General features: G+C 36.9%; 3 protein-coding genes across 7 annotated transcripts in view; 1 reads left to right on the top strand and 2 right to left on the bottom strand.

The window, feature by feature from the left end:
* Positions 1–3,134: 3,134 nt before the first annotated feature.
* LOC105180715 (4-coumarate--CoA ligase 1) lies at positions 3,135–8,198 on the bottom strand. 2 transcript variants are annotated; one of them, XM_011136961.3, is made up of 9 exons: positions 7,827–8,198; positions 7,563–7,674; positions 7,346–7,480; positions 5,217–5,421; positions 4,596–5,092; positions 4,301–4,478; positions 3,838–4,056; positions 3,504–3,733; positions 3,135–3,435 (listed from the first exon to the last, which is right to left on the bottom strand). In XM_011136961.3, the coding sequence occupies exons 2-9, from the start codon at positions 7,569–7,571 to the stop codon at positions 3,250–3,252; spliced, it is 1,659 nt and encodes a 552-aa protein (XP_011135263.1). In that variant the 5' UTR covers positions 7,572–7,674; positions 7,827–8,198; the 3' UTR covers positions 3,135–3,249. The 2 variants fall into 2 exon arrangements, with proteins under 2 accessions (XP_011135263.1, XP_025158418.1); XM_025302633.1 differs by lacking the exons at positions 7,346–7,480; positions 7,563–7,674; positions 7,827–8,198 and having other exon boundaries at positions 4,596–5,117; positions 5,217–5,299.
* A 4,068-nt stretch (positions 8,199–12,266) lies between these two features.
* LOC105180714 (luciferin 4-monooxygenase) lies at positions 12,267–17,091 on the bottom strand. 4 transcript variants are annotated; one of them, XM_019840278.2, is made up of 10 exons: positions 16,947–17,091; positions 16,133–16,799; positions 15,581–15,692; positions 15,371–15,502; positions 14,434–14,638; positions 13,828–14,309; positions 13,525–13,702; positions 13,049–13,264; positions 12,657–12,886; positions 12,368–12,584 (listed from the first exon to the last, which is right to left on the bottom strand). In XM_019840278.2, exons 3-10 carry the CDS (start codon positions 15,590–15,592, stop codon positions 12,546–12,548), a joined length of 1,494 nt encoding a protein of 497 aa, XP_019695837.2. In that variant the 5' UTR covers positions 15,593–15,692; positions 16,133–16,799; positions 16,947–17,091; the 3' UTR covers positions 12,368–12,545. The 4 variants fall into 4 exon arrangements, with proteins under 4 accessions (XP_011135260.2, XP_011135261.2, XP_011135262.2 ...); XM_011136958.2 differs by lacking the exon at positions 16,947–17,091 and having other exon boundaries at positions 12,267–12,588; positions 16,133–16,567; XM_011136959.2 differs by lacking the exon at positions 16,947–17,091 and having other exon boundaries at positions 12,267–12,588; positions 13,966–14,309; positions 16,133–16,567.
* Positions 17,092–20,720: 3,629 nt separating this feature from the next.
* LOC105180719 (uncharacterized) overlaps positions 20,721–22,695 on the top strand; it is a 36,066-nt gene continuing 34,091 nt past the window's right edge. Inside the window, exon 1 of the mRNA XM_019840279.2 lies at positions 20,721–20,960. Within this exon, the coding sequence (XP_019695838.1) occupies positions 20,904–20,960 (57 nt within the window). The 5' untranslated portion in view covers positions 20,721–20,903. The remainder of the gene's footprint in view (positions 20,961–22,695) is intronic.

The following is a 22,695-nucleotide window of genomic DNA, read 5'->3' as shown; positions in this document are numbered from 1 at the left end:
ATGTGTGCTTCATAAAATGCAATTGCACTCTTTTGCACGTTGAATTTTCTGATGATAGTTTATAAGAATTTTTTAAAAATGTGTTATCCTAAAAATATAAGAGCTATTATGTGTACGGGTAATAGTTTTTTCACGAATATTTCTTGGAAGGAACCTGTTGTAGAATATTTTGCAATCCGCTAATTACATATTATTCTAATGAATAATAATATAAAATAAAATGTATTATTACATTAATAGTACAAGATTGATTTGTCCATATATATAATTAGTGCTCAGTAACGCAGTACGCGAGCGCTTAACTGCTATATTACTACGCAAATGACAAATCTATTTACATTTGAATGCATTTTGATTATTACAACAATATAAAATATTACAGGTATAAAAAAAAAGAATTAAGAACTATTAATACATAAATGCGGGCCACCAAACATTTTTTTATTTGTAACATTTTAAAATCCGCGTTAAAGGAATTCTATTTTTCACATATTAGGTTGGGGAAAAAGAAATCCATTATTTTTCCGCTAGATGGCTTTAGTGGTATATATCACGTGATGTATTAATCGCATAGGTTAATATTTATACTCGCTGGAAAAGTGACATTCCGTACTAAAAAAAATTCTTTAACGGTTTTGTGATTTGTCAATTAAGTTGTGAATTATAGCACGTAAAAGATGTACGTCAACAAAGAGAAAATTCGGTATATTTTACAATTTTGCTTCGATAAAGGCGAAAATGCAAGCCAGGCGGCTGAAATTGTGAATGGTGTTTATGATCCCGATACTGTCACAGCCAATCACGCGCAATTTTGGTTTCGTCGATTCCGTTCCGGTAATTTTGATGTTAAAGATGCATCTCGCACAGGTAGGCCCGTCGTCGAGAATGTCAATAAAATTATGGAAATGATCGAAGTAGACCGGCATGTTAGCAGTCGTAATATCGCCCAGGAGCTGAAGATCGACCACAAAACAGTTTTAAACCATTTGCATAAAGCTGAATTAAAAAAAAGCTCGATGTTTGTGTGCCACACTAATTGACGCAAAAAAACATGATGGACCGAATTTCAATCTGCGAAGTCTTGACCAAACGGAATGAAATCGAGCCATTTCTGAAACGGATGGTGATTGGGGATGAGAAATGGATTACATACGACAATATTGTGCGAAAACGATCGTGGTCAAAGCGCAGCGAAACGGCTCAAACGGTGGCCAAACCAGGATTAACGGCCAGGAAGGTTTTGCTGAGTGTTTGGTGGGACTATAAAGGAATCATTCACCATGAGCTGCTTTCATATGGCCAAACACTAAATTCGGACCTCTGTTGTCAACAATTGGACCGTTTGAAGCTAGCGATCGACTAGAAACGGCCAGAATTGGTCAATAGGAGAGGAATTGTTTTTCATCAGGACAATGCCAGGTCTATAGTGACTCGTCAGAAACTCCGGGAGCTTGGTTGGGAAGTTTTGATGCATCCACCTTATAGTCCGGACCTGGCATCAAGCGATTACTATCTGTTTTTGTCATTGCAAATCTTCCTTGATGGTAAGAAATTGACCTCAAGAGAAGACTGTGAAAATCGCTTAGTCGAGTTTTTTGCAAGTAAGGACCAGGGCTTCTATGAAAGAGGGATCATGAAATTACCTTTAAAATAGCGACAAATTGTAGAACAAAACGGTGCTTTATTTGACCAAAATCGAACAATCCTAACTATGTTAAATAAAGCCTTGAAATAAACGAAAAAATAATGGATTTCTTTTTCCCCAACCTAATACTAACTGTGCAACTGTTTTACTATTAGATTCTTGAAGCGGTCAGTGTAAACGAACAGTGCACGAGCAGTGCACGAGGTAACATCGGAAGAAAAACAATTGAAATTATTCAGTATACCAAAAGGAACTACCAAATATTTGCAATTAGACGCAATTAGACCATTAGACGTTTATGGATTTCGTATGTGGAAAAATTTTGTTAGCCGTTCCTCGGATATTCTTTTAAATTATAATATAAATTTAATAGATATAATATAAACTTTTAGATAATAATATATAAACTTACACACACGAGATAATATATTAAAATTGCAGTCACTTGTACACAGTCAGTTTTCTTCAAATGCTTCTCATTCTTCAAATATTTTCTGACTTATCCTACTGTTCGCAATCTCTAAGTTCGAACAGCTTTTTAATAATCACGCGCGAATTTTGAGTCTCGCCGTTGGCGTATCATTTCACGTTTTAATTCGTTGCTCAAGTTGACAGATTTTACTTCAGCTGTTCTTGTACTTTTCTCCCTTCGAATAATTATTACAGTCACGTAATGATTTTGCTAAATTAAACGCAGTGACAGAACAGATCGCTGAGGATTCTTTTGCGCGTTTCACAATGATTTTCTAATAAATTCGCTCGTTATCGCAGCGGCTGTTCCATCGCTAATTCACTGCTCAAGTTGACAGATTTTATCTCAGGAATTTTATCTTTAAAAATTTCAAAGTGATTCTTACATGTCTTTAATAACACTAGTTAAGGTCGTATTAATATTGCTGTGTCACTTAAAATTCTACAACTTTTACATAAAACATTTTCCTTTAAAATGCTTTATTTCCAGATATGTGGCCGTCCTGAGACTTTTGGGACATTCTGTATATATGCATGAACTACGAAATTAGTTCTTTATATTTAATATGTATGTTTGGGTCTTCTTTTAATTTAAAATTATATCGGATTTGTATGTATATACTGATATATATAAAAGAATTTATGATTCGTTTTAATTTTGAAATTTCCAAAAAATCAGCACGTTAACAAAAGTCCAGGCGCTATTGTAAAAATATATTTTTGAGACTAAATAGATTAAAAAAGTCTAGTACCACTTTTTCTTCCGACAACTAGTTAGCGAGTAAGTTAAATATTGAAAAAGTTTTCAAGTTTTTCTCCAATATCTAAAATATTAGGCGAATGAAAAAATATTTTAGACAAAAGTTGTTCAAATTAATTGCTGGAAAAGACGATGTAATAAAAAATCGCGGTTTCCGTTTCAGATTTTTATATTGATCTTGACTGGACTTTTCAAGATTATTCCAAGGTCAAATTCATAGCGTCAGTAAATAGATCCTTTGAAGCCCTACAACTTTTGTCTGAAATATTTTTCTCTAAAATGTCGCGTTACCGAAAAAATCGGATGACCCGGGTGGTCTGAAACACACGGTATATATATATGTATAGGAAAGGGTTTACTTTTGCAGATCTTGTTAGGATGTTTTTGCTTTATAGGGAACAAAAAGGACTGGTTCAATTATATCATCATCAAGGGCAAACCGATCGATATTGCCGTCTATCATGCCCGGCATCTCATTTACGATTTTTATACCACCGCGAAGCTTCATATGGTCATCAAATTTTGCATCCACCTCAGCGATCACGGCTTCTGCGTCTACCTAAAGAATAATTTACTTGAGAATATCACTTGGTTTTAAGAGGAACAAATTATTAAATATATATTTACATATTGTCCCGGTTTTTTCAGGATATACGCAGTTGGATGATCCACATCTTGCTCGTTTTTCGTAGCCACCACAGCTACTTTATCTACAGCGCTGTATCTGCTTATAAAGTTTTCGATTGTAATTGGTGAGTAGTAGTAGCCTTTAAAATTAATAAGATTTGATTTTCGGCCCATGACGAATATGTCACCATCATTATCGTAGTAGCCAATATCATTAGTGTAGAACCATCCTGAAAAAATGGGAGAATCCGATACGCGTTAATATTTTGCAAATGTTTTAAACTGCGTAACGATTGTGGTCATGATTGGTCGGATAAAGCTTTTTGCAACTAACCGTCAGGGCTTACTGTTGAATAATTAACTTTGTAAAAGTCACATGCGATATGCGCCATGCCTATACAATAACAACAGATCTCCCCATATGTATTCGAGCATACTGGATTTTTTGTGACGAAATCGATAATTTTCAACTTGACGCTTTTTCCAATATGACCACTTGATTTAATTTTATTGTTTCTTATTTGACAAGAAATGATACCCGTCTCAGCCGTATCTGTAAAGATTCAAGCTCGATTTTGGAAGCGGTAAAACTTCGGTTTAGGGAAGGCATTGTTCTTCGCATTACAAAGATCATCCTCCTGAGCAACAATCAAACGGTCTCAGCTGTCGCTTGTTTGTTATCGAAAAGTTGCATTGACAAGGTCCTTGCGAAGGTGCCTTCCCTAAACAGGAGTTTTACCATAGGAAATACTTGTGTGCCAATCTTCTTTAGTCTTAAAGGGTGCAACTATAACTACAGTATAGTCCCACGATCATAGTGTTCGGCAGCGATAAGCTGAGACTTTTATAATCGTGATATGGGAATTCCGCACCGCTGTATATTATCTGCTTCAAACAGGAGAGATTATATTTTTGAAGCATGTTAGAGTTGGTAATTTCTACGCACATCTGAGTTTCAAGTAGCACCCAGTCAATCTGAAGCATATGGAAAGAAACAATTATATTTTCTATTTGCATTTCTGGCTATTTTTAAGATTTTCCTTCTTCTCTTCGCTCTTTCTTTTTTTCTACATTTTTTTATCTGTACAATACCTTGTGCTTCCCTATAACATAACACATTTCTTCCCTCATAATGCCCATAAATCTAATCATTCGCTTGGACGAAAGTATCGAATAGACGGCCAATAGCATGTTAATGGATAAACTGAAAGATCCTACCCACATGCCTACGCCATCGGGAAATATATCAAACACTTGCTCATTCACAGGTGCATTAAACAATGCATGAGGAATTTTTATACCTCTTTGGGCCCCACTGTGACGAGTATATAGTATTGCCGCGGTATGTTTTCTATATTCGTCTACTTCGACGCAACGGAAATGATCAACCATTCTTTGGTTGTATTTTGAGTCAATTTCTATCTCCAAAACCTCATATGAAATGAATTCTACGAGACCAGCAAACCAGCTCATAATTATCACTTTTTTGGGCTTTAGCACTTTTAATTCATGGTGATAAGTGTTAGCGAACATTTCGTCGATGAAAAGAAGTTTCCCACTAACTGTGCGTGCAATAATAAACGACGTTTCTGAAAGTTTTCGTAAGTAAATGATCTGAGAAATAAAATAATTAACCAACTGTTGTTATAAATGTAGGTTGTCATAACGATTAGTAGGCAATGTATTCAAAGTTTTGATAGAATATAAATTTACCCAAATCATAATATTCATTCCATAGAACTGGTATAGCGCCAATATACAGGCACGCTAGGAAAATATACAGAACTGCATAATGTCTCGAGGATATTCCTATTTCGTCACCTACAGAAACACCTAAACTGTTCATCCATAATGCCAGTTTAACAGTTGTATTTCTTATTTCCTGAAATGTAATTTCTTTCGCCGACGTTGCATCTACCTGCGAAACGTGTCGAGCGATATAATTCGATGCAATAATATAATGTAGTGTTAATTAATACTGAAAGTAAAACTTTATTTAGTGGCTCACATATATATATATATATATAATTATATGTATATATAAAAGATGGCTCATTTTAATGTGTTCACTCAAATATCTCGAGAAATATGAAAGATACGGAAAAATGTTTAAAATTTTCAAAGGTCATCGAGTTAACAAAAGTTGGGGCACTATTGTAATAGCATATGTTTAAAACTAAACCGAGTAAAAAAGTCTAGTACCACTTTTTCATCTGACAAATAGTTACCGAGATATCGTAAGCCAAATATTGAAAAAATTTCCACGTTTTCTTTAAATATCTCAAGAAATATTAGGCAAATGAAAAATATATTTCAGACAAAAGTTGTTCAAATTAATTGGTAGAAAAAGATGATATAACAAGAAACGAGGATTTTCATTTAAGAAAAGTGATTCTCAGTAAATATATCCAAAGTGGCGTCATCTATAAGCAAAATGATATCGTTCTCTTACGTCCCTCTTCAAGTCAAACAGCTTTGTCTGACAACAACGAACACACGCACACGTACACGCACACGCACACACACACACGCGCGCGCGCGCACGAGGAGTAAATCCGTGCAACTTCCGCGCGATATACTTTGGGTAATGCTAATGCCGGCGGTACTGTAACTTTCAAGCATCATAACTCGGAAAGAACTTAATAAAAAATGACTTTATTATAGTGTTTTGGAAAGCTCTTAAGATATGCTATAAGAATTTCCAATAAAAAATAGGGGGTTCCATTTAAAAAAACAAAGTTGACCTTCATATGATTTCAGCAACGTTACCTATGGTCAAACTGATATGACTACTAAATAGATCCTTTTAAGCCTTACAACTTTTGTATCAAATATTTTTTTGTATCTTTCATTTTTTCGAAATATTTTAGCATTCCCGGACTTTTTGAAGACTCTGTCTGATGTATGATACACAAATCTTATTTTAATAATTTCCTCTTATACATAGATTATTTAATCTTTTTTTAAGAGGATTATTATTTATTCTTTATTCTTACTATTTTATTCTTTATTCTTACTATTACTTATTATTTATTCTTTATTATTTATTCTTACTGTACTTTATTCTTACTAGGTATACGTTTCTTTATAGGGAGAGAAGAGAAAATTATTATGAAACTGTCCAGAAAAATTCTAGTTAAATTTTTTTTTACTTTCTGCTGGAAAAGTAGCAAAAAACATAAATTTGTAATTTTAAGTATTCTAAATGGCATTTAATGTAGTGTGCAACGCGATACGATAAATGGATATATGTAAATATTTACGTTGAAATATAGGCCAGTATGTTTTTAAGTCGATTTTCTCTAAAAATTCTTACACCTCGTTTATGAAGATACAACATACATTGAATAGCGATTTCTCTTCTTTTCTCCTTTGCTCTACGTTTTTCGACGTTGTTCATAAAACAAAAGACAACGCCGACAATCATCATATGTACAAAGAGTCTCTGTGTGAGTAGAGAGAAGAAAGAAACAAACAAGAGTTCCTCTTGATATAAAAGGGAAATTAATTGATACAAGAGGAAATCCTCTTAAAATAAAAGGAAAATAGTTAAAATAATATTTAATAAATTTTAGATAAATGGTTTATTCTAATCGCTTTATCGAAAGAGGAATCCTCTTGTTGTAGCAGGATCCGCTTAAAATATGAGACTATGGGAAAAAACACTTTACAAATAGAATACTTTTTTGGGTGTATTTTTTATATTTTTTGAGTTATTTGAGTGGACATATCAAAATGAATCACTCTGCGCACACGCATACGCACACGCACACGCACATGCAGGCAAACACATCATGTTTACACGAAGTATGCGCACATAAATATTTTTTTATATGTAATACCTGTGCTATAAAGTCCGGCTGAGATTTAAGACCATTTAAAATTAATATTCCGATGTTTCTAATCTGCCCATCATTATTAGTCAAAAGTCTTTCGCCTATTAGCATATTGTCTAATAATTTAAATACGAAATGTTTCTAAAAATAAAGACATTAATCGCATTTTTATTTTCTATTAATCTCAAAGACGGATTTATTATACATTATTAACTTAACTTACCTGTTCCATTATGTTGTTAATAAAATAAAATATTTGTTTCGAGTTTTATTTGTTTAGTATATATGTTGCAGACTTTATTTAAAATCACTTCCAGCTTGCGTGTCGAATAAAACTGTATAGATAAGAAGGAGAAGAAATCGTCCAACAAGCAGAAGAAAACAAAACAAATATGTTACATACGCAGTATATTCAACTTCGTTTTCGTGCATTGTTTATAATACTATACAAAGAAATGTATCGTAAATTTGCAAGTGTAATTTTTACCTTCGGTGAAAAGATGTTTCCACAAATCTTTGCAATTTCCTATTTTATGGAAATAATCCTCCCTCTTGGTATGAGATTATATTAAAAAAACGGTAAATATCTACTTTTCACGATTTGGTATAATTCAATACTTGAGAGCATACATATTTATAAAAAGTCGACATTTATCATGCATATACGAAAAGAACAATGTCGGAAATTATGTAAATGATTAATATTTTATACTATTAATAGGCTTCAAGTCTTCAAGTGTGATAGATGGAAACGATTCTGCAGCTCACCAAATTCAGTCGTACAACGATTGCCAAGAAAATATTTCACAAACGTGTCCCGAACGTTACAGCATTGTATCAGCTTTGACACTGCTCTATTGTATTAGTAAGTATTCCGTTTTATATTCGGATATCAAATATTTCCTGACTTATCCTTCAGTCGCGATCTCCAAGTTCGAACAGCTTCCTAATAATCATGCGCGAATTTTGAGTCTCGCCATTAGAGAATCGTTTCACGTTCTAATTCACTGCTCAAGTTGACATATTTTACCTCAGCTGTTCTTATACTTTCCTTTCTTCGAAAAATCATTACAGTTACGTAATGATTTTGTTAAATTAAACGCAGTGACAGATTAGATTGCTGAGGATCTTCTGCGCGTTTCAGTGATTTTCTAATAAATTCGTTCGTTATCGCAGCGGCTATCTCATCGCTAATTCTCTGTCCAAGTTGACAGTTTTTACCTCAGGAATTTTACCTTAGGAATTTTACCTTTAAAAATTTCAAAGTGATTCTTACATGTCTTTAATAACCCTATTTAAGGTCGTATTAATATTGCTGTGTAATGCGTCACTTAAAATTCTACAACTTTTACATAAAATATTTTTTTTTTAAACGCTTTATTTTCAGATATTTGGCCGTTCTGTGACTTTTGAGACATTCTGTATATGTATATAAAAGGTTTACTTTTGCTTTCTTGTTACATTGTTATTGCACATCCGTGTAGGGAATTGTTGTGTGACTAAAACTGTGTGGTCGTAATACTTCGCTCTGAAGACCACGCCGATCGATAGTGCCATCAATCGCATACGGCATCTTATATAACAGCTTTATACCACCGCGGAGCTTCATATGGTCATCAAATTTTGCATTCACCTCAGCGATCACGGCTCTTGCGTCTATCTAAAGAACGATTTATTTGAGAATATCGCTTGATTTTAAGGGGAATAAATTTTTAAACATATATTTGCATGTTGTCCCGGTTTTGTCACTATATACACAGTTGCATGTTTACCATACCCAGCACAACTACTTTATGTACAGCGCTGTATCTGCTTATAAAGTTTTCGATTATAGCCGGTGAGTACATGTAATCTCTAAACATAATAAAATCTATTTTTCGGCTCATGACGAATATGTCACCATCTTCGTCGTAGTAGCCTGTATCATCGGTGTGGAACTATCCTGAAAAATGGGAGAAAATGGTGTGTGTTAGTATTTTTCAAATCTCTCTATTAGGGGTATTCTATTAGGGGTACGCGAAAGTTTTCATCGTTCGCGTATAGATGGTGAATTATTTACATGAAAGTTGCGATGTATTTTTGTCAGATTATGTCAGTATTGGTCAACCTGCATAGAAACTAATGCCTAATAACTCATATTCACATTGACATAAGCATTTTTAATTCATATGAAGATGAAAGTCAATAAAATTCATATTCGGTCTTGCATGTTTTTTTTTTATTTCATCAGCGCAAAACCGAAGCAACCAGAAGCATTTGCGAAACTTATGGTGAGGGAACAACAGCTGGAAGTTCATGTTGTGAGTGAATTCGGGGTCTTAAAAGTGGCGATTTTGATTTGAAAGACAAGAAGCCTGCCGGGCGACCGTAAGAGATGAATTTGGATGATTCGAAAACGTTATTGCAAGAAGATTCGACTCAATCGAGTGTAGAACTTGCGAAAAGGTTACAGGTTAATCAGAGCACTGTAATTTGACGCTTGCATGAGATGGAGAAAGTTCTAAAGGAAAGAAAATGTGTTTCCCATGAATTATCCCCATGAATATATTATTTCTATAATAATATTAATAGAAGACATTGCTTTAAAAACAATGGAAACTTTTGCATATTCCTAATATTTAAAAATTTCTATGTGATCCCTACATGTCTTTAACAACACTATTTAAGGTCACTATTTATATTGCTATGTTATGCGTCACTTAAAATTTTACATCTTTTGTATAAAACATTTTTCTCTAAAATGCTTTATTTTCGAGATATTTGGCCATTCTGATACTCTTGGGACATTCAATATATATGCACGAGCTATGAAACTAGTTCTTTATGTTTAGTATTTATGTTTAGGTCTTCTTTTAATTAAAAATTGTAATTTATATATCGTATAGCGATATATGTAAAAGAGCTATTGATTCGTTTCAATCGAGGAATGCGAATAAAGGAAAACAAAACAAATGTGATGTACAAACACTAAGCTCTACACTAAGCTCTGTCAAGAGACATGATCGCGTCTAGTGTCAAACATATTATATAAGCTACGGTTAAAAGTGACAAATTGGTTATTATGCATAATAACCAACAGCTTTGGTTAATATGATAAAATACATGCAATTTATCACTTTAACCAATTATTTTACATAACCAAACTTTATTGGTTAAAATAATAAATGATATTTAGAAAATGATTTTGGAGAAAATTTTGAAAACCATTTATGTCCAATTGTCATGAATATTGGCAAAGATACTCCAAACGATATCAAAATGTTACAAAGTTATGAACAATTAAACCTACGCGTAAGTTGCAAGTGCGTTTTGCATCGCGCGCTGTACGATTGTTGCACTGAGAAAAATATCCGAAATATCCGATTGTTAATTTCGTTATTCGATCAAATATCCGGTGTATTTAATCGGATATTTGATCGGATAACAAAATTAACAATCGAATGTCTGATATTCTTCTCCGTGTGAAACCTATGCGTAAGTTAAAAGTGCGTAACGCGCGGTTATTAAAACTCACGCGTAATTGGGCGCGCACAGCGCGCGATGCAAAACGCACTTGCAACTTACGCGTGGATTTTAATAACCGTGCGTGCAGCTCACGCATTTTTAACTTACGCGTGGGTCTTAACAACCGCGCGCGTAGCGCGCGATGCAAAACGCACTTGCAACTTACGTGTGGGCTTTAATAACCGTGCGTGCAGTTTGCAAGCTTGTGATCAACAGTATCTTACATATGAAACTTTTATTTGCTATATTTTCTAAGTTAACGTCATTTGGCAGTTAATTTTTGCAGAGAATTACTCAGATGAATCTCCTTGACAACACGCATGTAAACAAACAGTAAACAAACAGTAAGTATAGTCATCGGTATTGATTCGCCTCGAGACAGACGAATAACGCTTATGTAACGACTGAGACAAGCTCAAACTTGCAGAAACAGGAGATTTATCGCTTTAACCACAGCATGTTGGTTATTATTCATAACCACCGAATAATGTGACAAATTTGACAAAAATATGAATAATTTATTAAATTAACCAAAGCTGTTGGTTATTATGCATAATAACCGGTTATTATGTGTAGTAACTGGATTTATCACTTTAACCGTAATATATATTTCCAAATTTGCAAGTGCAACAGGTCTAGCATAACAAGAAAAGAAACATTCTTACAATTGTTTATGGGTTCCAACTTTTTGGGGCTAGTACTTCTCCTGAAGTGCTTTTCAATTATAATATTTGGAAAATCAAAGTCTCAGTCAGCGTCAAACGAAGAATACAAGTACTTGAATTAAACACAATTAAGGTAAGGGTTTGTCGTGTATAGCGATATTGAATAATACATAAATTGCGTACAGAAGAACTTTATCGAGTTAGATAACTGATAGATAAAATAAAAGATTGTAAGTGATTGTAACTGATAATCTTCAAATTACGCCAAATGTCTTTTGTCTAAGAGAATATTGCGCGTGGGCAATACAATATTACGTTCGCTCTGTACTACATTTCTCTGCAAGGGATATAAGCTATTTATAATGAGCGTCGGCCATTTGTGGTATTCTCATTTGTTCTTAGACAGAGTCCTTGGGCTGAAAACTCGAAAGTGGACGATATCATCCGACGATTATGCGCGCAACATAAGTTAAACACATAAGTAAAACACGCAAAAATCGCGAAACTTCACTGTACGTCCAGCATCGTCCGATCGTGGGTAAAAAATGACAATTCTTCAAAAGTTTATTATCCCAAGAGGTACGGAGATCACCGCGGAGAATGATTTTCTCGCGAAACTGTCTTGAGAAACGAGCTTGTTATCGTACAATGCTTCGTGCAATTCTTTGACTGACATTTATAAGATTCTTTCACATGGCTGAGGTTATTTTCTACACTTATGCTCTTTAACAGAAACAAATATTTATTATTGAGTGCATGTTCTACATCCAATTACGTTAGATACAAAAGTAATGTATACATATCGAACTTTTTATGTTATTTAATATACATGTCCAATGATGTATATAAAAAAAAGGGTTTACTTTTGCGGATCTTGTCACATTGTTATTGCATATCCGTGTAGGGAATTGTAGTGTGAGTAAAAGGGTGTTCTCGATATTCTTCATTACAAAGGGCAAGCCGATCGATAGTGCCATCAAGCGCATACGGCATCTCATTTAACAGTTTCATACCACCGCGAAGCTTCATATGGTCATCTAATTTTGCATCCATCTCAGCGAATACGGCTGTTGCGTCTATCTGAAGAACGATTTACTTGAGAATATCGCTTGGTTTTAAGGGGAACAAATTATTACACATATACTTACATGTTGTTCCGGTTTTGTCAGAATATACGCAGTTGGATGCTTCGTACCTTGCGCATTCATTATACCCAGCACAGCAACTTTGTCTACAGTGCTATATCTGCTTATAAAGTTTTCGATTATAGCCGGTGAATATAGGTAATCTCTAAACATAATGAAATCTATTTTTCGGCTCATGACGAATATCTCACCATCTTCGTCGTAATAGCCCGTATCATTGGTATGCAACCATCCTGAAAAAACGGGTGAAACCGAAGTGTATTAGTATTTCTCAAATGTCTTTTCTTTTCTTTTATTCATGTATCGTTTGAATGTTCGTTATGTTTCCTACAAATGTTATAAACTGTATAACGATCGTGATCATAACTGATTCGACGAAGTTCTTTGCAACTAACCGTCACGGCTGAACAGTGAATGATCAGTTTTATTATATATATAGGTCCTCGCCATGCTCACACAATAACAACAGATCTCCCCACACACGTTCGGGCCAACTGGATCGTATGTGTCGATATCGATAATCTTCAACATGACGTTCTTTCCAATATGACCACTTGATTTGATTTTATTGTTTGTTGATTGATAAGAAATGATACCCGTCTCAATCGTATCTGCAAAGATTCAAGCTCAATTTAAAAAGGGGCAAAACTCCCGTTTAAAGGAGACACCTTCGATAGCGTTGTCCTTCGCATACATTACAAAGATCATCCTCCTGAGCAACATTCAAACGGCCTCAGTTGTTATTCGTTTGTTATCGAAAAATTGCATTGACAAGATCCTCATAGAGGTGCCTCGCTTAAACAGGAGTTTTATCTAAGGAAATGTTTCTATACCAATGTACTTTAGACTCAAAGATAGTAACTGCACGTACAGTATAGTGCCACGATTATAGTGTTCGGGAGCGATAGGGTGAGATCTGTATAATTGTAATATGGGATTTCCGCACCGCTGTATATTATTCGCTTCAAACAGGAGAAATCATATTTTTGAAGCATGTCAGAATTGGCAATTTCTATGCACATCTGAGTTTCAAGTAACACCCAGTCAACCTGCAACATATGGAAGAAAACAATACTTTTATATTGTCTCTTTGCATACTGGGCCACTTTTTAAGATTTCCCTTCTTCTCTTTGTTGCTTTTTTCTTTCTACATCTTTCTTTATTTGTACAATACCTTGTGCTTCGCTATAGCTTGACACACTTTCTCCTTGGTGTACCCCATAAATCTAATCATTCGTTTGGGCCAGAGTATCGAATAGACGGCCAATAACATGTTAATGGATAAACTGAAAGATCCTACCCACATTCCTACCTTACCGGGAAACGTATCAAACACTTGCTTGCTCATAGGTGCGTTGAAATATCTATGAGGAATTTTTACACTTTTCTTGAGCCTTGTGCGACGAGTATATAGTACTGCCGCGGTATCTTCATATTCGTCTACTTCGATGCAAATGAAACCATCAACCATCTTTTGGTTGTATCTTGAGTCAATTTTTAGCTTCAAAATATTGTACGACATGAATCCTTCGAGCGTGCCAAAGACTATCACTTTTGAGCGCTTTTGTGTTAATTTATCGTAATTAGCAATAGCGAAGACGTCGTCGATGAAAAGAAGTTTTCCACAAACTTCGCTTGCAATAGTATACGCTTTGTCTGAAAGTTTTCGCGAGTAAATGATCTGAGAAATAAGATAATTAAATAACTATTGTTATAAGTGCAGGTTGTCACAATGATTAGTAGGCAAAGTATCTAAAGTTTTGATGGAATATAAATTTACCGGAATCATATTTTTCATGCCATAGAACCGGTACAGCGCCAATATACAAGCACGCTATGAAAACATACAGAATTGCGTAATGTTCTGAAGATATTCCTATTTTGTCACCTGTAGAAATATCTATACTTTTCATCCATAGTGCCAGTTTTACAGTCGTATTTCTTATTTCCTGAAATGTAATTTCTCTCCCTGTCGTTGCATCCACCTGCGAAACGTGTTGAGCGATATAATTCGTTGCAATAATATAATGTAGTGTTAATTAACACTGAAAGTAAAACATTATTTGGTGGCTCATATATATATATATATATATATATATTTATGTATAAAAAATGGCTCATTTTAATTTATTTACTCAAATATTTCGAGAAATATGAAAGATACGGAGAAACGTTTGAAATTTCCAAAGATCATCAAGTTAACAAAAGTTGGGGCACGATTGTAACAGCATATCCTTAAGACTAAATCGAGTAAAAAAATCTATTACTACTTTTTTCCGACAAATAGTTGCCGAGATATCGTAAGCCAAATATTGGAAAAGTTTCCAAGTTTTCCTTAAATTTCTCAAAAACTGTTTGGCAAATGGAAAAATGTTTCAGACGAAAGTTGTTTAAATTAATTGGTAAAGAAAGAAGACATAACAAAAATGGGGGTATTGATTTAAGAAAAGTGATCCTCAGTAAATATATCGGAAGCGGCGCTTCCTGTACACAAAATGATACCGCTTTCTTATGTCCCTCTTCATATCAAACAGCTTTTGTTTCAGATGTTTTTCGGTATCTTTTACAGTTTTCAAGATATTTTAATAGATATATTAAAATGAATCACCGTGTATACACACGCGCGCAGATACACGCACACACCCGCGCACGCGCGCGCACAAACAATCAAGTTTACACGAGATATACGCACATAAACGTTTTTTTAAACGTAATACCTGTGCAACAAAATTCGGCTGAGATTTAAGATTATTTAAAATTAATTTTGCGATATTAATAATCGGCTCTTCATAATCAATAGGTCCTTTGCCTACTAGTATATCATTTGCTATTACAAATGGGAAATGTCTCTAAAAATAATGACATTAATGATATTTTTTCTGTTAAACTTATAAACGAATTTATTATACTTTATTCATATAACGTACCTGTTCTGCCATGTTGCAAATAAAATAAAATAGTAAAGTCAAGCTTTATTTGTTTAGTATGTATATTTCAGTCTTTATTTAAAATTACTTCCAGCTTGCGTGTCGAATAAAACTGTATAGACAAGAATATGAGGATCGTTCAACGAGCGAAAGAAAACAAAACAAATATGTTACACGCAGTATATTCAACTTCCTTTTCGTGCATTGTTTATAATATTACATAAAGAAATGTATCGTAAATTTGCAAGTGTAACTTTTATGTTCGGAAGAAAGATGTTTCTACAAATCTTCGCAATTTCCTATTTTATGGAAATACTATGATCCTCTCTCTTAGTATGAAATAGTACTAAAAAACGGTAAATCTACTTTTCACGATTGGGTATAATTCGATATTTGAGAGTATGTATATTTATAAAAAGTCGGTATTTATCATTTATATACGAAAAAGAACAATGTTGGAAATTATGTAAACGATGAATTATACGATATTTTATACGATTAATAGGATTCAAGCCTTCAAGTGTGATAGATGAAAACGATTCTGCAGCTCACCAAATTCAGTCGTACAATAATCGTCCAAGAAAATATTTCACAAGCGTGTGCCGAACGTTACAGTATTGTGTCAGCTTTGACACTGCTCTTCTATATTAGTAAGTATTCCGCTTTAAATTGTAGGGATATCAAATATTTTCTGACTTGTCTTTCAGTCGCGATCTCCAAGTTCGAACAGCTTCCTAATAATCGTGCGCGAATTTTGAGTCTCGCCGTTGGAGTATCGTTTCACGTTCTAATTCGCTGCTCTAATTGACATATTTTGCCTCAGCTGTTCTCGTTCTTTTTTCTCTTCGAATAATCATTAGAATCACGTATTGATTTTGCTAAATTAAACGCAATGACAGATGAGATCGCTGAGGATTCTTTTGCGCGTTTCGTAATGATTTACTAATAAACTCGCTCGTTATCGCAGTGACTATCCCACCGAAATTTATCGCCTTGTCGTTTGCAGTCGCACAATTTTAAATTAACGTTCTCTGCGAGAGCATGTATGTGCTTGTTTTCAACGAGGCCGAGTGAACGTTTCGTTTGCTTGTCTCCGTCCTTGGAGATCGCCTCGCGCCTTCACGATTTTCTACCCGTGGGCGCAAGAGCACAATCCCGATGAGCCAATCTCTGCCAGTTTCCTTCTTTTAATAGCCTCTTGCGCAAAACTAGACGATTCCTATAAAATCGAATTGTACCGCCGATATTACATTTTTAATCGGCTGCAACCGCCGCCGTTGCCGCTCGTCTCGCAGCGATTGCTCGTCTCAAAGTGAACGTGAGCGGTGTAATTAAAAGTGCCGGGCAACGCGCTCGTTTTATTTACCTGTAAATCTCATAAGTACTGACGGCGATGTTTACCGGTGTAATTAAGGTCAGTGCAAGACGACATTCACAATCTGCTATTTTCTTCAAAAGCAGTTTTGAACGAACAGAAAGCGAGTGTGGTAGAAATCCACTGTTGCGTCTGTTATGCACTTGCAGTTATAAACAAATTTAGTTAAACCTAAATTGAACGGCAGGGAGAGAGAGAGAGAGAGGGAGGAGAGAGGAGGAGAGGAGAGAGAGAGAGAGAGAGAGAGGAAGGGAGAGAGCACTTTGAAACGTTATAAACCGAGTAACCATCGCACCCATCGTTTGCAACGTCCTCGGGTATCTTACGTGGGGTTTCTCACAGGGTCATCACAATGTGTGCCGATCGATGTGGCAAATCGCTCGTTACGCGAAAACCACAATTGCGGTCGGTGTAATCCGGGGCGAATGGCAATTTGATCGTCGGCAATTAGCGGGGCTGCATAAGCTGCTAAAGTCGAAAGCTCCGCGAAGAAGTGCTTAAACGCTGCGTTGGTCTAACGATATCGGTGGCGGTTATTCCTGTCCCTCTCTTGAGATAATTCTTACTCTTTCGCGAAGAAATATCGCAACGATTACCAGCGACACGAGAAGTAAACGATCTTCTCCGCTGGTAATTCCGAGGGGAGAATGCGCTGTAGAGAAACTCTCTCACAGCGGAACCTTATTATAGACATACACACACCCACAAACACGCACACATAAGTTTGCATCTACAGTGACTCACTTCGGAAGTATGAGTCACGTCTGCTCCACGCGGACTCGCACGACTCTCATAGCTCCCCAGCGCCGGGTAGCCGCTTATCTGGCTTTCGCCGAGGGCAATCGGCGCGAATTGCCGTAGTTTCGGTCAAAATTCATCCACCAAGCAGAAACTCGCGCTGTTCGATCTGTGAGCTCGTGTTAATCCGCGAATGCTCGCCGCGATATTCTGAATCGTGGATTTCCAGATCGCGGATGTGCTCTTAAAAACTATCGACTGCATCGCGTTCGTGTTTCGCACTTCACATACTCTCAGGGCGCATCCACACTTGGGCAGAAAAGCAGAAAGCAGAACAGCAGAAGCCAAGAGAGTGACAGAGAGAAAAACTCTCGCACGAGAGAGACAGACTATCAGCTCGAGTTCTGATTGGCTGCTGCCTTCCTGTTTTCTGCTTTTCTGTCCAGATGTGAATGCGCCCTTAGGGAGGATTCACACCTCGGCAGAAAAGCAGAATGCAGAAAGGCAGTTGCCAATCACAAGTGGTGCTGATGGTCTGTCTCTCTCTCTTGAGAAAGAGGGACAGAGGAGGGAAACAGACTATCAGCGCGACTTCTGATTGGATGCTGACTTTTTGTTTTTTTCCCCAAGTGTGAATCCTCTCTTATATTCCAGCCTTTATAAAGCGACATGGAGATGCGAATCGGGCTTGATCAGTCTTTAACATGTTTTCGATCAACGTTGTTTATCAAGCGGGGATCCTCGCAGGACCGCAGCGTTTTCTTAGGATTTATTTAATCGTTTGACGTTGTAGTTGACTCAAATTATGTTTCTCGGCTTGTTTATTCTTTCGTGTCTTGAATTAATTTACCTAAAGCTTCTTTATCTCAGATTTTTGTGTAATTAAATAGCTTTCGGCGTATTGTGAACATAGGGGATAGGAAAATAAATTTAATAACAATTGAATGACTTTAACCCTTTGAAGCACAGTAGAACTCTGGAGTCCCACCTTTTTTGTTTCATTTTATTACGTTTTTCGAGTATAAAAACTCGATTTTCTTGCTGTTTTTTGTGTTTTCATTCGAGTATTATATTATTAAGTATGTTTTAATGTATAATTCTCATTGTTTATGAAGTTGTTTATATAAATAGTTAAATACAAAAGAACAGTGTTTTTTGTACAAAAAATTTGTGTCAAAGAGAACAATTATAGCTACATAGATGATAATTGATACCCTGGGGTTTTCGAGGTCATCGATTACGAATCCGGGGTCAGAATTTCGAAATTCAAAATGGCGGATTCAATGGCGGATGGTGAGCAAAAATGTTAAAAATCCTTCGATTTCGACAGAAATAGGTACGTGGAAGTTTTTCACGCACGTATATTAATATAAATCAATGTGATCTACCAGTGGGTCAGTCACGATGTCGCGGACGTGTTAAGGATATTATTATAATTAATTAATCACTTCATGAGCGTCAATCGTGTCGTAAGATGAGGCCGGCGCTTCTTCACTCGAATTCTCTCAAACGACCACTGCTGCGTCTGCCATCCTCGATGACCGAAGCGAATTCATGCAACCGCCGCTACTTTATCTCGCAATCCTTCTCACACGCGCACATTCGCGACGCGCGAATTTCCGATCGCGCCGGCCAGCTATGTGAGCGCTGCGAAAGATTCCGCGCAGCGTCAAGGAAAGGATAATCTAATTTTGGCGGAAGCCACGTGATCTCCGATCGGCCGCGTAAAAGTCCTCCGCGCGCTCGGCCCCGGCCGGATGCGAAGGCGTCCAATGAGAATGTATTGGTTCATCGCTCGTCCGTGCCTTTTGTTTATTATGCCAGCGTACGCTTGCTTGGCTTATATTGTGCCGGTGTAAATGCGCCGCTCTCGCGAAACCACGATCTCGCGGTCGACCGACTCGCGAATTCATCGTTTCTGTCCAGCCGCCTCGTCGCGAAGTCGGCAGGAAGCCGCGGCGGATCGCGCCTCTGGAAATTCCGGACGAATTTCACTCACCGGCGAACGTATTCCGCGCGAGTGTAAAAAGATATTTCTCTCTTATAATTTCCAACGCGCGTGCGCGCGTGTGTGTGTGTGTGTGTGTAGCGCGCAAGCAGTATGGAACAATCTTGCCCCATCGAGTTGCGAGAAACGCTCGATTTGCTCGCGTAAAAATGGCACGGCCATTTTATTAACCGTTATTTGGGTTAATTGCGAATTACGGGATCCGCGGGGGAACGCGCGGGAGCGGGGGGGAGGAGGAACTTCGTGGAATATTTCCCGAGCGGGAACGCCGCCCCTTTGGCGGCTCCTTTTTCGTTTAATTAATCGCGACTTTAAACTCAGCTCGCGCCACTGCGCGAACACGACCGCTTTAATTTTCCCGTAACAACGTCCATTAATTTCTTTTTGCCGGGCTGAAATTCCGGTATCCGCGGCTAGCTTACAATTAGCGCGAAAGCGCCGAGCGGCGGCTCGGACTCGGTAGCGATATCGTTTTAACGGTGTAATTGAAGCGGACGTCGCGCGCGATATGCGCGCCGACATCTTCGCTCGTCGTTATCCGAGCCCGAAAGAATCATTCTCGACCGAAGGCAGAGCGCGAGGCGAAGACAGCGAGCGAAATTGGAAGTGCAACGCGATACAACGACGAGCGTTGTATCGCGGTTAGATCGACAAAAGTCGCAATAGTCCGCAAAATCCTCCCTTTTCCCTCTTGAAGGGAAACTCGTCTTCGGCGGGCCTTCGCTCTGATTATCGCTTCGAGAATTACCTATCGAGTGAAACGAATTGGACGTATTTTTCAACAACACCGGCATATTCCGCGCGCCCTCGTTTAATTAACGTTTAATTAAGCATCACCAAGCCGCTCGCGAGCACGATGCTTACCCTCGATGCGACGACTTGTACAAATTTCACGCTGGAATTTCTAACACCCGCTTGTTTGGATCTTTTCGAGAGAGCAAGACGACGAGTGGCTCACGTCGCTGAAATCGAGTTCGGAGTTAACGGTTAAAATTTCGCGTTCCCGTGTCTCCGCTTATTTCAATGCCGACAGTTCAAGCTTTACTTCGTGCCAAGTAAGCAAAGCGCGGCGTTTCGTCGAAACAACAAAGGCCATTTTACAACTCGCCGGTGAATTGCGTCACCTGTCGAAGTGGACCGCTTGCGTGACAAAGTGCTGCTGAAATCGGCCGCGAAGGAAGCTTTATGTCGCTGTCGCTGTCATGCCGCTTAGATCAGAAATCTCGTCGAGGGACCCCCTCCATGCTGTCACGTCGACGGTTGGTTTTTCCTGAAAAGAATGTCATTTTTAGCGACAATTCCGAGTGATCGCCATGAGAGCTTAGCCGCGAGAGTGTGTTTGTATCCCACACGTGCACGCAGAAAACTTAATTCTCTTCACTTCATGTAACTGAATTTCAGTTATGACAACCAAAACCTTTTGTTTTTTAGGAATCAGCTGGAAATTCGGCTGCAACACAAGAGAAATTTTATCAGGGGATTTCTGTTGTCTCAGAAATATATTCGGTCACCTGAACTTCCGTTTTAAACATTAACCAGTTTACTGGTGGACTCGAAATCAACGTTTTCTGCTAAACGGATAAAAGCGAATAATTTTTTATAGAAGCTTATTTATAAGGGAGGATTCACACTTGGGGAAAAAACAGAAAAAGCAGAAAGTAGAAAGGCGGGAACTAATCAGAACTCGCGCTGGTAGTCTGTCTCTTTCTTCTCTCTCTCTCTCTCTCTCTCTCTCTCTCTGCTTCTCTTTCTTTCTCTCTCCGAAAAAGACGATTCAGCTTACTAGAAAAGCAGAAAGCAGAACAGCAGAAGCCAAAAGAGTGAGAGAGAGAGAGAGAGAGAGAGAGAGAGAGAGAGTGATAGAGACAGACGCTGATAATTTGTTTCTCGCAAGAAAGAGACAGACTATCAGCGTCATTTGTGATTGGCTGCTGTCTTTTTGCTGTGTGAATATTCTCTAAGGGCTTTTTAGGTCGCTAATGACGAATCTAAGGTCGAAATTTCAAAATTCAAAATGGCAAATCCAATATGGCAATTCCAAATGACTAATTTTAATATTCCATTATGGATACGTATCAAATTCGATATGTTCTTTTAATCGCAGATAACGACTGTCATAAATCCGAAATTTCCATCGGAGCCATTCGGCAAAGAAGTATTTTTCTTCAATATATTTTACTCATTAATAGTGGAGGCAATAATGGAATATTGTTTGTCACTAAAAGCCGCTATATTAGATCCATCATTTTAAATTCTGCAATTTCAAAAAATATAAATATATCGAATATGATCTTCCTCATCATGGTATAACAAAATTAGTCATTTGGAACAGTCGTATTGGATTTGCTATCTTAAATTTTGAAATTTTAACCCCGGATTCGTTATAAGTAACTGAAGAGCTTTCTGTAAAGAACATTTCTTACAAAATGAAATGAGAATATCGATCTTAATAAATATCCTTCAAAAACTGATAAAATTGAGTATTTAAGCGCGGTCATATTGGATTCATCACTTTGGATTTTACAATTTCGATTGGATTGATCACCAGCAACTTAGGAAACATAAACATATTGAATATGAACTTCTCCATAATGAAATATTAAATTTAATCACTTGGAGTCGCCACATTGGATCTGCTTAAATTTTGAAATTTCGATCCCAAGTTTTGCGCCAGCAATCTAAAAAGTTCTCTATGAACAAGATTTCATACAAAATCAAATGAGGATATCAATCTTAATAAATATTTTTCAAAAATTGACAAAATGGAGTATTTAAGTGTCGCTAAATTGGATGCGCGGTCGAGTTGAAAATCGCATCATCAACATCCTACTTCTTCAAACGAATTTTTCCACACGCAGTGAGATTTCGTTTCTCTTTACATATACTATACAGTTTTACGCTTTTTGTGAGAGTATTCTCCGAATATTCCGCCGCAGTAACTGTATTTCTCAGTCGGAAAATTTGTGTTCCTTTGATCGAACGCAGTTGATGCGA

Source organism: Harpegnathos saltator, unplaced genomic scaffold, assembly GCF_003227715.2.
Source record: "Harpegnathos saltator strain DR-91 unplaced genomic scaffold, Hsal_v8.6 scaffold507, whole genome shotgun sequence".
Taxonomy (NCBI): Eukaryota; Metazoa; Arthropoda; class Insecta; order Hymenoptera; family Formicidae; genus Harpegnathos; species Harpegnathos saltator.
The sequence above is the reverse complement of the archived record's forward strand: the minus strand, read 5'-3'. Positions and strand labels throughout refer to the sequence as shown.